This window comes from Dromiciops gliroides, chromosome 2 (genome assembly GCF_019393635.1).
Source record: "Dromiciops gliroides isolate mDroGli1 chromosome 2, mDroGli1.pri, whole genome shotgun sequence".
NCBI classification, from domain to species: domain Eukaryota; kingdom Metazoa; phylum Chordata; class Mammalia; order Microbiotheria; family Microbiotheriidae; genus Dromiciops; species Dromiciops gliroides.
The window spans coordinates 473,528,681-473,546,952 of NC_057862.1; the positions used below are offsets into that span (position 1 = coordinate 473,528,681).

General features: G+C 35.1%; 1 protein-coding gene across 2 annotated transcripts in view; it reads left to right on the top strand.

Annotated features, from left to right (window-relative positions):
* SPDYA (speedy/RINGO cell cycle regulator family member A) overlaps window positions 1-18,272 on the top strand; it is a 30,814-nt gene that overhangs the window by 9,727 nt on the left and 2,815 nt on the right. For both annotated transcript variants that reach the window (XM_043980219.1, XM_043980220.1), the window contains exons 3-5: window positions 2,438-2,523; window positions 4,928-5,099; window positions 17,838-18,138. In XM_043980219.1, the coding sequence (XP_043836154.1) occupies window positions 2,438-2,523; window positions 4,928-5,099; window positions 17,838-18,138 (559 nt within the window). The remainder of the gene's footprint in view (window positions 1-2,437; window positions 2,524-4,927; window positions 5,100-17,837; window positions 18,139-18,272) is intronic.

Consider the following 18,272-nt stretch of genomic DNA (forward strand, 5'->3'; position numbering starts at 1 on the left):
ATTCTAGGTTACCACTAATGTTTTACTATTGTACTATGGTACCACTGTAATATAGTAAATATACTACATTGATGCTTTTGTAATATGATCACTTAAAGATATTCTTCAATCCACCTAAATATAAAATTTTATGTCATACTAATTTTTGATGGTATATCATTTAAAGCCAACAGTTTTTTAAATTAGTAGGCTACATAGTTTTTTAAGAGCTCTGTTTTGTCAGCCCATATGAATATCGTATTGTAATAGTGTTTTTCAATTTAAGAGCCTATTATAGGGGCAGCTAGGTGGTGCAGTAGATAGAGCACCTGCCCTGGAGTCAGGAGGACCTGAGTTCAAATCTGGCCTCAGACACTTAACACTTACTAGCTGTGTGACCCTGGGCAAGTCACTTAACCCCAATTGCCTCACTTAAAAAAAAAAAGAGCCTATTATCACAATTTTATGGCAAGAACATTACATTTTTCTCACTTTTTGTATTAATTATAGAAGACACAAAATTAAATATAGTTAAGTAGTTCCCCTACTAGGCCTATGCCACAAAGAAAGGTGTGATAAAAATAATGGGATTTAGCAGATACTCAAAGGCCCACCTGGAGATTAATCTAAACTGATTGAATTAAGTGAGAGTGAATGACTGCTGATTAGCCTACTTCAAGTTAACTAGATTGTAAGCACACTTGGATAGTCCTCAAGAAGGTTTTGTTCCCAGAAGCTAATTTAACTTGTGTGGATTTGGATGACACTAACTAATCCCGATTGAAGCAGTGTGTAAGGACCACCCATGCTCCAGACCTATAAAAAGCTTCCATGATCAGTTTGCTGGAGAGTTCCTGATGACGGAGGACTTGAGGAAGAACCCAACCAGGCTGGAACTCTAGGCTAGATAGGGATTTTCTTAACTTTCTCAACTCCATGTGAATACCTGTATGCTTTAATAAATGTTTAATGCCCAAAGACTGGTGCTAAAGCTTCTAATTTAAGGTGACCACACAATTTAGATTTTAAACATCACAAAAGGAAAAGAATAATCTATTTATTAAAAATATTTATAGCAACTCTTTTTGTAGTAAGAGAGAATTAGAAACCAAGAGTGTGCCCATCAGTTGAGAAACAGTTGAACAATTGGGGAATATGAATGTATTATTCAGAATGCTATTCTCCCATAAGAAATAATGAAAGGCATAGGTTCAGAAAAACTTGGGAAAACTTGTATAAACTTATGCAGAGTGAAATGAGCCAGAACAGGGGCAGCTAGGTGGTGCAGTGGGTAAAGCACTGGCCCTGGATTCAGGAGGACCTGAGTTCAAATCTGTCCTCAGGCACTTGACACTAGCTGTGTGACCCTGGGCAAGTCACTTAACCCTCATTGCCCTGCAAAAGAAAGAAAGAAGCCAGAACAATTTATAAGATTACAACAATACTATAAAGACAAACTTCTGAAAAACTTAAGAACTCTAATCATTGCAATGGCCAATCATGATTGCATAGGACTAATAACAGGCTATGTTCTTCATCACTACCTCCTAACAGAAAAGTAATCAGTTTAAGATTAAGAATGAGATGTTTGTTTGTGGTCATGGGTAAGATGCAAATTTGTGTTTGCTTAACTATAAAGATTTGTTTTAAGGATTTTTTTTTCTTTTAAGGTGAAATGGGAGGGAGGGAAAAAAAATGCTGGTTAATTTAAAAATAATATAGCAGCTCTTTTTGTAGTGGCTAAGAATTGAAAATCAAAGGAATGCCCATCAATTGGGGAATGGCTAAACAAGCTGTGGTATATGATGGTGATAGAATATTATTGTGCTATAAAAAATGAAAGAATGATTTCAGAAAGTCCTGGAAAGACTTGTATGAACTGATGTATAGTGAAGTGAGCAGAACCAGGAGAACTTTATGTACAGTGACAGTAATATTGTTTGATGAAAACTATGAATGACTTAACTATTCTCAGCAATACAATGATCCAAGACAATTCCAAAGGATTAATGATAAAGTACACTATTCACCTCCAAAGAAAGAATTGAAATTGATTGAACACAGACTGAGGCATGCCATTTTTCATTTTCCTTTTTTTCTAGTTTTCTTGTACAAAATGACTAATGGTAATGTTTTACATAATTGCACATATATAACCTTTATCTGCTTGCCACCTCAAGGATGGGGGAAGGGAGGGAGGGAAGAAGGGATAGAATTTGGAACTCAAAACTTTCATTTAAAATGTTTATTATTATTTTGAAAAAGCAAAAATAAAATTAAAAATAAAATGCAAAGGACAAAATAGTTCTTTCAAAGAATATGTCAAGTTTAAAAATTTGTATTAATATCTTAGGACTTTATATCATCAAAAAATTTTAAGTTGTTAAATGTTTTAAGGAAATTTTACTTATAAAAATAAGGCATTAATAAATATTAATATTTAACCCTTTTCCTCTAGTATCTTCTGGCTATGACATTTGTTTACTTCAAGAGGGCTAAGTTTAGTATAAGTGAGCATACCAGAATAAATTTCTTTATTGCTCTGTAAGTATATTTTCTTTCATCTAGTTGTATGGGAGAATTTTTTTCTGTATAAAGTAACAACTTAAAGCAAACTTGATTTAATGTCATTTTTGGTTTAAGGGATATTCCTATGTAAAGGTTTAAGGTTTTGTTTTGTTTTTTTACTTTGGAAAAGGATGCTTTTATGTCCTTTTCCCAGATTTTATTTTGCACTATATCTAACCTTTATTTTTCTTCATAGGCCTAAATACTGATTTAATGGTAATAATACTTGCATTTCTACAATGCTTTGTACTTTTTTTTAAAAGTGTTTACATTCAGTTATTTAATTTTCTTTTATAGGGCTGCAAATGCTTTTTTTGGGGGGAGGGCAATTGGGGTTAAGTGACTTGCCCAGGGTCACACACCTAGTAAGTATCAAAGTGCCAGAGGCCGGATCTGAACTCAGGTCCTCCTGAATCCAGGGACGATGCTTTATCCACTGTGCCACCTAGCTGCCCCTGAAAATGCTTCAAACTATTTTTCCAAGATGAGTATTTAATTTGAAATTGCCAATTTGTTTGTTATTAGAATACTTATTGATCTAAAACATTTCAGTTGTAGATATCTGTTGAGAAAATTCATTCACAGAACAAGAAAATATTCATTCCTCCCTGTCTTTTAACAAAAGAAAACTTTTTGTTTCTGAGCTCTTCCACTGAATTTAGTCATTTTACCTTAATTTTCTAATCTGTTAAATGGTAATGCCTCAGTTTTAGAGCCTTTGTGGTCCAGACTACTGTCATGTAGTAGTAGTAAATACTATACAATGTGTCCCAAAAGTCTTGGTGCAGTTTTTTAAAGCCATAACTTTTTCTATCTACTTTGTATTTGAATGCAATGCTACTATTCAGGACCATTACTTGTAGGCATAATTTCCAGTTTATAGCAGAACTGGTGATGTTTTAAAAGCTTAAACACCTAACTATGAAAATGGAGAAAATAAGTTGAACATTCATTATGCAATATATCAGCAACAAAGTTATTCTTAAGGCAAATGTAAATCTGAATCAGTCATTAAAAAATAGACATGTATTCCATCCCTAATATGGAATAAATATACATTTCCAAATGCAGCGGGGAAAACAGAACCTACTATATTTGATGTCTTGCTACTTAACAAAGATCTTACCAAGATAAGTGAGCTAATATCTGTATAGTCCTCTGTACTTCCTTTTTTTTTTTTTTTTTTGGTGAGGCAATTGGGGTTAAGTGACTTGCCCAGGGTTACACAGCTAGTAAATGTCAAGTGTCTGAGGCCAGATTTGAACTCAGGTCTTCCTGACTCCAGGGCCAGTGCTCTATCCACTGCGCCACCTAGCTGCCCCAGGAAAAAAATTCTTAATGATGATGATGAGTAAGAATAAGTTGTGGAAAGAGTTTACACCATTCCTATTATAAGTATGTTTTATGAATAGAATATCCAATTCTATAGTTTTTATCTGAGAATTAAACCTTTGCCCCAAAACTCTCAAAACCCAAATATAGTGCCTTTTCTTTTCCCTGCTGCATCTGGGTTAGAGTTCCAGCTCTGCCACTCACTAGGTAAGCCTATGGACAATCACATCCTCTCTGAGAATTTTGTGCTCATGTTTAATATGTTTATATTTATTTTTAGAAGAAATATGATGTGGTAGAAATTGTCCTTATCTTGAATTGAAAAGAAAATCTGGGTTCAAATGCTACCCCTAACTGTATTTGCATAATCATGAGCAGGTCCCTTCATGTCTCTGAACCTCCCTTTCCTTATATGTAAAATGGGCAAAATATTGCCTACTTCACAAGGTTGTGGAAAAGATGCTTTGTAAACCATAAAATGCTATATAAATGTGAAGTATTTGTTTAAAAAATATGTATAGTAACTCACATTTCTGTTAAGTTTTAGAGTTTTCAAAATACCTTATACATATTATTTAATTTGATACTCATAACAACTCTGTGAGGTAATTAGTATAAGTATTATTATTCCCATTTTTCATATAAAGAAACTAATGCTCAGAGAGGTTATGATTTTCCACAGGCTTACCTAGAACTCTAACCCAGGCCTAATATTCTTTACACTATACCATAAAGCTAGCACCCCATTTATAGTCATGGTGTGAGAGTACACTGGTCATTTATATTATTGGTCTTTTCTTTTTCAGTCAATTGACAAATATTTAAGACCTAACACTGTGCTAGATGGTGTAGAAAATATCAAATAAGTGTTAGAGTACACATAACTACAGAGAGAACAAAATTTAACCCACAATGTAATAAAATGGGTTCAAATTGGTGCTTTATAATGGAGTTTTAATATTCTGTATAATGAAGGTAGGGATAAGATTAGATATGGAGTTCTGTTTCATGATAGTGTAACAATATATTATTGTATTAATTTTTATAGGTATCTTGCTAATACAGTTGAAGAAGATGAAGAAGAATCAAAGTATGAAATTTTTCCATGGGCTTTGGGAAAAAACTGGAGGAAATTGTTTCCTAATTTCTTAAAGTTAAGGGATCAACTTTGGGATAGGATTGACTATAGGGCCATTGTAAGCAGACGGTGCTGTGAGGAGGTAAGGACTTATTAAAATAAAAATTTATATGCAACATATATTAAATTTATGCATTTTCATTTTTTATTTCCTTAATAAAATGATTAAACATCATATATCTAAGAATAGACTGTTAGCTTTAACTATTGCCCTTTAACAGCTTGTATAATGGCACCATTTTTATACTTGATATATTATACTTGATATTTTTAGTTTGGGGTTTTTTTTTGTTTTGGGTTTTTTCGGTTTTGTTTTTTTACATGGCAATGAGGGTTAAGTGACTTGCCCAGGGCCCCACAGCTAGTAAGTGTCAAGTGTCTGAGGTCAGATTTGAACTCAGGTCCTCCTGAATCCAGGGCTAGTGCTTTATTCACTGCGCTACCTTGCTGCCTATTTTTTTTTCTTTTTTGGGGGGGACAATGAGGGTTAAATAATTTGCCCAGAGTCACACAGCTATTGTCAAGTGTCTGAGGCTGGATTTGAAGTTGATATTTTAATCTTTAAAATGATCAGTTTTGGGTTTCCCACATAACCTGCACCTGTAAAAAGCATAGGATCATGTATTTAGAGCTTATGGGGAGCTCCTGAGAGTTTATCCAGTCCAATTCCTTTTTTTGTTTGTTTTTACTTTTCCCTAGATTTAAAAAACACCAAATATGGGGGAAATGTACCACATGACATTGACATTGACTATGTATATGCTTGAGAATGATGTAATTGATGTGGGACAGTAATGATTTCTATTAAATAAAATATCTATGATATTTCAAGTATTTAGACACTCTCAGTATGATATGCAAATTAAGTTGCCTGGGATTGGGTTAGACACTGAAAAAACAAACTAGTTTTCTCTCATACAGGATGACCATAGGTACTATATCATTAACTACTAATAAAGCAATCAAAACTGAAAACTAAAAGATAAATTCTTAAGGTTTTCCCCCTTCCCTTTGGGTTCCTAAAATAAACTTTCGGTACATTCAAATAATTATTCAAATCATACCTGTAGTGGGGCAGTTAGGTGGCACAGTGGATAGAGCACCAGCCCTGGATTCAGAAGGACCTGAGTTCAAATCCGGCCTCAGACACTTAACACTTACTAGCTGTGTGACCCTGGGCAAGTCACTTAATGCCAGTTGCCTCACCAAAAAACAATCATACCTGTAAAAAAAATCCTTGTAGACTAATATAGGTCAATGCACTTACATAATCTAGTGTCAAAAGCCTATTGAAATTAATTGGTCAAAGAAACTGATCCAAAATATCTGTCAAGAATTAAAGGAGGGGCAACTAGGTAGCGCAGTGGATAAAGCACTGGTGCTGGAATCAGGAGGATCTGAGTTCAAATCTGGCCTCAGACACTTGACACTTACTAGCTGTGTGACACTGGGCAAGTTACTTAACCCTAATTGCCCCGCGCAAAAAAAAAAAAAAAGAAGAAGAATTAAAGGAACCAGGCCCCTCACAAATCTATCAAGAAAACCAAACCAAACAAACAAAACTCAACAAAGAGAAATACCAAAGGAAGATAAATGATAAAACACACAAAAACCTACACAAAAACATTTTTAAATTAACTATAATAAAAAATTAGCAAGAAGAGTGTTATAGTAAAGGACAATTGAAACTGCTCAAGTATGAAAAGCAATGAAAATGGAAAAAGAAACTATGCAGCTATTTTGGGAGATGTACTTAAAAGGGTCAATGACACATTGAAAAGAAGAATAAAAAAAAAAACATGGAAAAAAGAATAGAAAAAAATGTTTAATCCATAGAAGCAATGACCAGCCAATTTACTACAATGGACAGTAAAATAACACGGAATGCAGAACATCTCAAAAAGTATCACTAAATTTTCAAAATTATTGGAAAAGGTAAAACTAAGTCTAGTAAACAATATCTTGATGTAGCAATCCCAGGATTACTTACATTCCCCCAAAACGTAGAAAAACAGAAGAATTTGGGTAATGTATTTGAGGAAATCCTCAAAGCAAATTTCCAAGAATTCACACACACACACACACACACACACACACACACACACTCCCATAAACAAGAAATTTTTCAGATCAAAAACTTGAAACTAACAAGGTGTTCACCTCTGAGGGAATGACAGAAAATTATGGTATATGAATGTAATGGAATATTGTAACATAAGAAATGGCAAAATGAACAGTTTGAGAGCAAACTGGGAAGCTGATTTTTATGAACTGGTTAAGAATGAAGTATGGAGAACTAAGAAAACATTTATGTAATAATATTTTTTTAAAATTTGAAAGACTTTGAAACTGACCAGTTCACAGACAAACCAAGAGATTGAAGATGAAGCATGATACCTACTTCCCACCAGAGAAGTGAGAGACTTAAAATAGATAATGAAAAATATTTGGGGGCACAGTCAGTATGGGAATTTTTTTATTTGAATATGCATTTTTGTTACTTTTAAATTTTTCATTTGTGGGAGAAAGTGGAAGAAAGTATAAATGTTTATTAATTAGAAAAAAATAAAATTAAATTTGGGGAGGAAAAACAGCACAACATAAATAGAAACCACAAAACCTTGAAAATGAAGAACCCAAGGTTGGATATTTCTTTTTTTTTTTTTTTTAGTGAGGCAATTGGGGTTAAGTGACTTGCCCAGGGTCACACAGCTAGTAAGTGTTAAGTGTCTGAGGCCGGATTTGAACTCAGGTACTCCTGACTCCAAGGCCGGTGCTCTATCCACTGCGCCACCTAGCTGCCCCAGGTTGGATATTTCTAAGTACTTGGTAGTTAAATTTTAAGTGCTCCTGTTGGCAGAGTTGTGAAAAGATCCAACCATTCTGGAGAACAATTTGGAACTATGCCCAAAGGGCTATAGAACTGTTCATACCCTTTGATCGAGCAATACCACTGCTAGGTTTATATCCCAAAGACATCCCCAAACAAGACCTATTTTTACAAAGATATTTATAGTAGCTCTTTCTGTGTGGAAATTAAAGGAGTGCTCATCAATTTGGAAATGGCTAAACAAACTGTGGTATATGATGGTGATAGAATATTATTGTGCTATAAGAAATGACAAGCAGGATGACTTCAGAAAGGCCGGGAAGGACATGTATGAAATAACATAGTGAAGTGAGCAGAACCAAGAGAACATTGTGCAGGGAGACAGTAATATTGTTTGATGAACTGTGAATAACTTGACTATTCTCAACAATACAATGATCTAAGACAATCCCAAAGGACTATTAATGAAATATACTATCCACCTCCAAAGAAAGAATGATATTGATGATACAGACTGAAGCATGCTATTTTTCACTTTCATTTTTTCCTCTTAAGGAAGTTTTCTTGTACAAAATGACAAATATGGTAATATTTTATATAATCATACATGTATAACCCATATCTGATTGTTTGCCACCTCAAGGAGGGGGGAGGGAAAGAGGGATAAAAATTGGAACCTAAAACTATACATAAAAATGTTTATTACCAAAAAATTTTAAGTGCTATAACAGCAAGGAAACCATATAATAAATTAGCAGAAGAAAGGAAGAAATAACAAAACCAAGTAACAGTAAATAAGATCAGAATAGACTTAAGAACAAGGAAAGAACACAGAAATTGAAATATAAATTAACTGGTCAGGAAAAACAGATTTGGTTTTATCAGGCAAATTTAAATAATCTGTGGGAGTGTTCAGTATTTTTGTGACAGTTCGTGGTTAGTTTGGATAAAAGCTCTGTTCAATCCTCCTTTTATCTAAAACACTATTTTTAGTTCCTATATATTTCTGAAAGATAAGGTGTCATGGTGGATGGAAAGCAGACCTTGGAGTAAGAGATAAATTCACGTTTTGCCTAACACTAGTTTTGTGATCAAGGAAAAATCACTTAACCTTTACATATTTCCAGATAACTCTGAAGCTTTAAGTTACTGATGTGCATCTATGGGGGAAATTCCTCATGTAGATAAAATCATAGTTCCCACACCAAAAAGAAAAAAAAAAGTGGCTAAAATGGATTTTTTTTCTGAACCAATTAAGTAGACTTAAGATTCACATTATTTCCAGTAAGAACAAAAAGAATTTTATAGAAACTTATCTTGGGAAGATGACAGGATATTGAAATCTATCTGTAACATTTTTGCTTTTAAAATATTTTGCAACATAGAATCTCACAGGTAGAAAGAACTTCAGTGGTAATTTAGTCTATCTCATACCTAGGCAGAAGGTCCCTCTATAACATCCCTAACAAGTGGTCATACTTAAAAGACCTCCAATAATAAGAGAACTTTTTTTAAGATATGCAGGACTGGCGGCGGCTAGGTGGTGCAGTGGATAAAGCACTGGCCCTGGATTCAGGAGGACCTGAATTCAAATCCAACCTCAGACACTTGACACTACCTGTGTGACCCTGGGCAAGTCACTTAACCCCCGTTGCCCCGCCCCCCACAAAAAAGATAAACAGGACTGGGGCAGCTAGGTGGCGCAGTGGATAGCCCCTATTCACTTTACATAATTATGGTCATGAAATCTGCACTCCTGGTTCTTCTTAATTCATTCTCCATCTATTCACACAAGTCTTCCCAGATTTCTCTGAATTTGTCATACTCATAATTTCTTATAGTGCAATAATATTCCATTGCATTCACATACCACAGCTTATTAAGCTCTCTCTTTATGGAGGGGTACCCATTTTGCTCCCAGTTTTTTGCTATAACAAAAAATGCAGCTTTAAATACATTTGATCATATGGGTCCTTTCCTTCCTTTAATTTCTTGATGGTATAGGCTTAATAGTGTTATCACTAGATCAATGGCTATGTACAGTTTAGTGACTTTTTAGCAATTCTTTGCATTCCATAATTGTCTAGGGTAAAGATATTCCTATTAAGTATTCAAAAGCCAATAGTACATTAATGTGCCTATCTTGCCTGTTCATACATTCTTAATATGATTTTAAAGCAACATATACACAGAGCAGTGCTTCATGTATTAGGGTTGTATGGCTAGAATAGTTAGCTATATCCTATGCTTTATCTGGTGGAGCTACCAGATGGTATTCTTCAGTTTTAACTACCAATTCAAGATACTGTGCATATACAGTCAGTTTTCAGCTTGGGGGGGGGGGTAACATTCCTAGAAAATGGTACACAAGTCAGAAATGGGAATGTTGATACTCTGAACCTATGGGAAATAGGTGATTAGGTTCTCACAACCATCAAAAACTATAATCTTTTGCTAGAGATTGCTAAAAATATGCTTTTCTGCATATAATTCTTTATAACAAAACATTAATTTTTATAATATGTACTTTTCTAACATAGTAACCATGAAATAACCCATAAAATTCATTCTGCAAAATTGATAACATGAAAAAAAATTTCTCACTAGTAATTCACTAGAATTCTGTGGCCTTTTGTGCTAACATGTCAAGAAAAAAAGATTGATTTCAGACAATATTCACTTTTCATAATACTGTACCATAAATACCGTGCAACAAATAATATTCTTAAAACTAAAACATTTTTTAACCTGAATCTTATTTCCACTGTGTCAGATGGCAGAGTCAGGGCACAGTACAGTATAATATATTGCTATAAATCTCTATACTTTGGCCACCCTCTGAAAACCGATGGAGAGGTTGTTGGACTTTAGTTGCTGCTGTTGGAAGATGATGAGACTGTCAGGATTTCAACATCACCTTAGAGCCCAAAGGACTTGCACTAGACTTTCAAGGCATAATTGCAGCATAAAACTTGAGTTTTTATACATGGAGAGCTCTTTATAACAGCAGAGTGAACAAGACAAGTGAAATGCCTAGTCACATACCAGGCACTCCACAAACTTGTGTGCATCATGCCTCTCATTTTTTTCTCTACTGTCCATAGCCTCAAATGTATATGGTTGCCAACTCAAAAGTGAAAATGAGGTTACTAATAAAGTCATGTGAATGTTTGAAGTTACAATAATTAAATGTGCAAATATTGAAGATTGACTGTACTAGCAAGACCCAGCAGACCTTAGTCACTTTTCTACATGTGGGGATTACTAACTATCCAAAGTCTATGCTCTCTTACTACCTACTCCCTCCCACCCTCACCTCCCCACAGGGTTAAGAGTCAAAAGTCTAGGAATAAATATATTCCCATGATGATTCCTAAACTCACTTAGCTCCTTGGCAGACTTTCTTCATCAGTAAAAAATGAAGGGGTTAGATTAGATAAATTCTAAGGTTCCATCCAGCTTTAATCCTATGATCTAGTATTTTACAAATCTTTCATCTTTAATCCTATGATCTGGTATTTTACAAATGGATCCAAAGTGCAAAGTGAAGTAAGCAGTAACAGGAGAACACTGTTACATAGTAACAGCAATATTGTTTGATGAAGAACTGTGAATGACTTGGCTATTCTCAGCAATACAATGATCTAAGACAATCCTCCACCTCCAGAAAAAGAACTGATATTGACTGAATACAGACTGAAGCATACTATTTTTCTCTTTCCTTCTTCCTTCCTTCCTTTTCTTCTCTATCTTTCTATCTTCTTGCACAAAATGACTAATATGAAAAAGTTTTACATGATTGTACATGTTGAACCTGTATCAGATTGCTTACTGTTTGAAGGAAGGAAAAAGAAGGGAGAGAGAGATAGAATTTGGAACTCAAAACTTGAAGAAAAAGAATTTTTTAAATTGTTTTTACTTGTAACGGGGAAAAAAACCATTTTAAAAAGCCAAATGGATCAAAAGGCTTTTTTTTTTTTTAATGGAAGTACTATCACCACCCCATTTTCAAAGTTACATGGGAGAAAGGAGGGAAGAGAATTCTCATCATATTCCAGTTCTGTTTCATTGTGTGGTCAATTGTGAATGGTATGCACCTCCTGGCCAGCAACCCAGATCCAATGCCTTCTCACCATCTTCTCTTGTTATTGCCACCAGTCACGCCAAAAACCCAAAGTTTCCCAAGTGCAGCTTGAACCCTAGGAAAATGAAAGAGAATCCTCTTTGAGAGAGGCATAGAACACTGAATTTATAAAACTTCTGCTAGAGCTCAAAACTTATTCTGACAATTGTCTTTTATGATATTCAAAGACTTTGATGCCTACAAGTATGAAAATGCAAGGAAAAAAATAGCTGCCTACTAAAATAGAAGCTGCTTCCAACATTGGTTACATTATTAGTTTTAGCTCTTTTTTCATTCTTTTCTGTAAAAATGGAATTTATCACAAGGGACATGGTACAGGGGTAGCTAGGTGGCACAGTGGATAAAGCACTGGCCCTGGATTCTGGAGCATTTGAGTTCAAATCCAGCCTCAGACACTTGACACTAGCTGTGTGACCCTGGGCAAGACACTTAACCCCCATTGCCCCACCCCCCCCCCAAAAAAAAGAAAGGCACAGAAAATTCTAAACCTAAATTAATTCTTTTTTTTTTTTTTGTGGGGCAATGGGGGTTAAGTGACTTGCCCAGGGTCACACAGCTAGTAAGTGTCAAGTGTCTGAGGCCGGATTTGAACTCAGGAACTCCTGAATTCAGGGCCGGTGCTTTATCCACTGCGCCACCTAGCTGCCCCCAACTAAATTAATTCTAAAACAAACAAACAAGGGGCATGGTACAGTAGCGAGTATATTGGATTAGATGTCAGAGAGCTTGGGTTCTGGTCCATTTAATAACTATATCACTTTGAACAAATCATTTTACTTAACTAGGTCTAAATTCCCTCATATGTAAAATGAAGGACTTAGGCTAGATGATTTCTAAGGTCCCTTTCAGCTCTAAATCTGTGAAAATATGAACCATTGTTGAACATAATGGGACTTTGTGTTCTTTTATACTATAATTCCAGTTGCTTTGAATACATATATGTATTTGTGTCATATAAAATAGAATTTAATTTCTGACTCATATATAGTATCATTTTGTTTCCATTGGCTTGTATCAAACTATTTTTCCACCCTATGTAGAAAACCTGATTATTTCACCTCTTGCATTTTTGTTCTTTACTTCCTGCATATCAGTCATTTTGAATTTTTTGTTTACATTACTGTGTTTTAACTACTTTCTCAGTATATTAGGTAGCTTTTAGTTCTAATTATGTCTTCAAAGTGTAAGGTGTTTAGGATTGATTGATTTAAATTAAAATATCCCCTTCCACCTTAAGTAAGGGTTAAAATGTTGTTTGTGATACTTTAGCCAGCTGAGAACATGTCTCATTCATAGACTTTAAGTGCAAAAAAAAGTCCTTTGTTCCGTCAAGGAAACATTTTGTTTCTTGAGGAACAACAGGGGGGACTGTAACGATTGGAATAACGCCACCTGCTGGATACTTACTGTAGAGGAGTTCTGCCCATGAAGGGAAGGTCTTTGAGGGCAAGACCAGGAGTCAGGAAGTGACGCGGGCTAGTGGGAGGAGGAAGGAAGAGACTGGCGCTCAGTCTCGGCGCTTTTTCCTGAGGACGCTGGCGGAGAAGGGAGCTAGAAATGTGCTCTCCCTTTAATAGATAGGAATCTAGGCCTTTTTCTCTCTCTTTACCAAATTCTTATTCTCCTTAATAAATGCTTAAAAGTCTAACTCTTGCTAAAGCTTATAATTTATTGGCGACCACTCATTAGATATTTTAGACAGACTAGCTAGAATTTTAACCCTTAACACCTTGATCATTTGGAGTGACTTGCATGTTTGGATTAGTTGAGAAAACTAATTCCACCTCCAAAGAAAGAACTGAAATTGATTGAACACAGACTGAAGCATGCTATTTTTCACTTTCATTTTTTTTGTTTTCTTATACAAAATGACTAATATGGTTATGTTTTACATAATTGCACATGTATAACCTATATCTGATTACTTGCCACCTCAGGGAAGGGGGGAGGAGAGGGAAAGGAGGAATAGAATTTGAAACTCAAAACTTTAAATAAAAATGTTTATCATTATTATTTTTAAAAGATTGAATAAAAGATTGCTTTCTGAGAGGAATATGAGGGAAATGTAGTCACTGTAAAAATAAATTATAAGGGGCAGCTAGGTGGCACAGTGGATAAAGCACTGGCCCTGAATTCAGAAGGACCTGAGTTTAAATCCAGCCTCAGACACTTGACACTTAACTAGCTGTGTGACCCTGGGCAAGTCATTTAACCCTCATTGGCCTACCAAAAAAAAAAAAGAAAGAAAGAAAGAAAAGAAAAGAAAAAAGAAAGAAAAAAATTATAAAAATCTATATTTTCATTTTAAATAATATTTTTAAAAATAAAAATACACCTCTCCTTCCCAACTCCCCCCTCCCACCTTTCTGGTTCTCCCTTATTGAGAAAGGAAAAAAACCTAAAACATTACAAACATGCATAGTCAAGAAAAAAACAAAACCCTGAATTATCCATGTTCTATAAACCCCCATGCCCCAAATGTTTTGATCTGTACCTTTGGGTACAGATCATCTCTCGATCAAGAGGCAGATAACATGGGGGGTTGAGGGTTTGTTTTTGGTTTTTGGAAGCAATCAGGGTTGAGTGACTTCCCCAGGATCACACAAGCTAGTAAGTATCTGAGGCCTGATATGAAGTCTGGTCTTCCTGACTCCAGGGCTGGTGCTCTATCTACTGCATGACCTAGCTGCCCCAGGTAACATGTTTTCACTGAGGTTTTGTTTTTTTTTATTTAATCATGGTCATTTATTGTATTTGTTAAAGTTTCTTTATGTTTCAAAGTTGTTTGTTTTTGCCTTATTGTAATTGTATAAATTGTTGTTCTGGTTCTGTTTACTTGACTCTGTATCAGTTCATATGAATCTTCCCAGGTTTCTCTGAAACTATCCCTTTATCATTTCTTATAGGATAATATTCCATCACATTCTTACACCATAACTTGCTCTGCCATTCCACAATTGATAAATGTCCCATCAGTTCTTTGCCACCATACAAAGTATAGCTATAAATGTTTATGTACATATGGGTTCTTTTCATCTTTCTTTGTTCTCTAGTAGTGGTATTGCTGGTTCAAAAGTTACACACAGGGGCAGGTAGGTGCCGCAGTGGATAGAGCACCAGCCCTGGAGTCAGGAGGACCTGAGTTCAAATCCAGCCTCACACACTTAACACTTACTAGCCGTGTAACCCTGGGCAAGTCACTTAACCCCAATTGCCTCACACAAAAAAAAAAAAGTTATGCACAAGTTAATAGCTTTTGGGGCATAGTTGCAAACTGGCTGGCTGGACCAAATCACAGTTTTACCAACAGTGCATTAGGACACATGTTTTCCAACAGTCCATCCAGCATTTGTCATTTTCCTTTTGTCAATTTTGCCAATCTGATGGGTATAAGGTAAAACATCAAAATTATTTTAATTTACATTCTCCATTAGTGAATTGGAGCATTTTTTCATATATCTAGTGATAGCATGAATTTTTTCCTCTGCAAATTGCCCATTCATATCCTTTGATCATTTATCAATTGGAAAATGGCTTTTATTCTTATAAATTTGAATCAGCTCCTATAGATCTTAGAAATGAGATCTTTATCAGAGAACCTTCCTGCAGTGATGTTTTCTTCTAATTTAAACTGTATTGGTTTTGTTTGTGCAAAACTTTTTAATTGCAAATAATCAAAATTGCCCATTTTAGTCCTGTGAACCTCTATTGTTGTTTAGTCATGAACTCATCCCCTGACTATAAATCTAACAGGTAATTTATTATGATTCCCCCCCCCTTATGTCTAAGTCAGATAGCTATTTGGAATTTATCTTGTTATATGGTATGAATGTTAGTCTATACCTAATTTCTTCTAGTCTGCTTTCCAGTTTTCCCAGAAGTTTTTGTTAGTGAGTTCTTGCTTCAATAGCTGGGATCTTTGTATTTATCAAACACTAGGCTACTGCACTCATATGCTTCTGTAGATTATATACATAGTCTGTTCTACTAACTTCTCTATTTCTTAACTAGTAACAAATTTTTTGATGATTACTACTTTGTAGTAGAGTTCGAGATCTGGTATTGCTAGGCCCCTTTCCCACTTTCTTCATTATTTCCTTTGACATAATTAAACTTTTTGTTTTTCCAAATGAGTTCTGTTTTCTAGCTCTATAAAGCAATCCTTTGGTAGTTTAATTAGCATGGCACTGAATAAGTAAATTTACTTAGGCAGTAATGTTATTTTTATTACAGTGTCTTGGCACACTTATAGGTCTTAATTGTCAATATGCATACAGTTCTGATTCTGCTGATCTTGTTTTGCATCATCTCCCATAGGTTTTTATGTATATATGTATACTTCATATTTATCCAGTCCATTCCAATAAGCATTTTTATTTAGTACCTAATGATGTGCCAAGCATTATGCTGTACACAAGAGGAAACAAGCCTTGCCTTCAAGTTTATTGAATTCTGTTGGGGAATATGACATGCATAGATGGATAAAAGCAAAGTATTTTAAGAAGGGAAAGCACATTAACTAGCCTAAGTGTTGGTGGAAGAGCTGACCCTTGAAGGGAAGATAAGATCCTTGGAGACCAAAGTAAAGGGGGAGGGGCATTTTAGGCATGGAAGATAGCTTGGGGTGAAAAGACAGGCAGGAGTTGAGGAGTTGAGTATCTTTTGGGCTAGAAATTGGAATTGTGGAGGGTTTTAAATCCCAGGATGACTTTGTGTTTTTCTTAGAATGAATAAGGAATGACTAAATATTTTCAAGTCAAGGAATGTCTTATCCCTTAGGAAGATTTTTTTGGTCATCCATGTGGAAGATGGATTGGAGCACCTTAATTTTCTATTTACGTGTCATTTTTAAGCCATTCTTTAATGGCTTAAACAGCAACATAGTTTTGTTGTTGTTGTTGTTTGGTAGGGCAGTGTGCCCAGAGTCACACAGCTAGTAAGTGTCAAGTGTCTGAGGCTGGATTTGAACTCAGGTCCTCCTGAATCCAGGGCCGGTACTTTATCCACTGTGCCACCTAGCTGCCCCTGGACATAGTTTTTAAGAAATATAAATAAGACAGCTATAAATATTTTCATGAAGATAAGGTCTCATTTTCTTTTTTAAAATTTTATTTTTATATATACATATATGTATGTGTATATATTGTATACACACACACACATACATATTCCTGGCAATAGATTTTTTTAGTCAAGGTAGGATCCAGTTTTTAACTTTTACTGTAATATTGCTATTTATATCAGTCTATAGTTCCACCAACAATATATTAGAATTTTCCTGCAGCTTAATCAACATTGAATTTGATATTTTGCTATTTTTGCCATTCTAGTGGCTTTAAGATGGTATCTTGGGGCAGCTAGGTGGCGCAGCGGATAGAGCACCAGCCCTGGAATCAGGAGTACCTGAGTTCAAATCCGGACTCAGACACTTAACACTTACTAGCTGTGTGACTCTGGGCAAGTCACTTAACCCCATTGCCTCACTAAAAAAAAAAAAAAAGAAAGAAAAGAAAGAAATTCATGATTAGACAAGAAGGTGGTCACGTAGTGAAAGTTAAGAATGATGGATGACTGATGAATGGCCTGAATGATGTTTAGTCTTTCCTTGTATACATGTGAAGACAATTAGCTTTAGAGGAAGGCCCTTACCATGTTAGGTGGACTACCTGTGGATAATTTATAGAATATAAATGACAGTGACTCGATTCTACTAGATGGCAAATAATGCCTTAGGAAGATAGTGACTTATAAGTAAAGTAATAGAATGAAATGTATTTAAGTTATAGTTGTATGGTAATTAATTTTCAAGACTTATTAAAATTCTAAATGAAAGTTTTCCATTATAGGTTATGGCTATTGCTCCAACGCATTATATATGGCAGCGAGAACGGTCCATGCATCACAGTGGGGCTGTTAGAAACTACAACAGAGATGAAGTTCAGCTGCCCCGAGGACCTAGTGCCACACCAGTAGATTGTTCACTTTGTGGTAAAAAGGGAAGATTTGTAGGACTGGGATTGTCTTCATCATCCTCTTCATCCAGTGGCACATTAGAAATGATGGAGAAATACTCATCTCAGGAATCACACAACTCATTCTTAGTGGACTTACCACTTGAACCACCTCAATCTTACTGTTATTCCCAAGGTATGACTTAAAGATATACATCATTTAGTTCATTTAAAACGTTTATTTATTGAACACTATTTTTTCCTTTGCAACACAAAATGGCATTTCCAAGGGGCATATAATTGCAGACAAAGAAGCAAAATAAATATTAA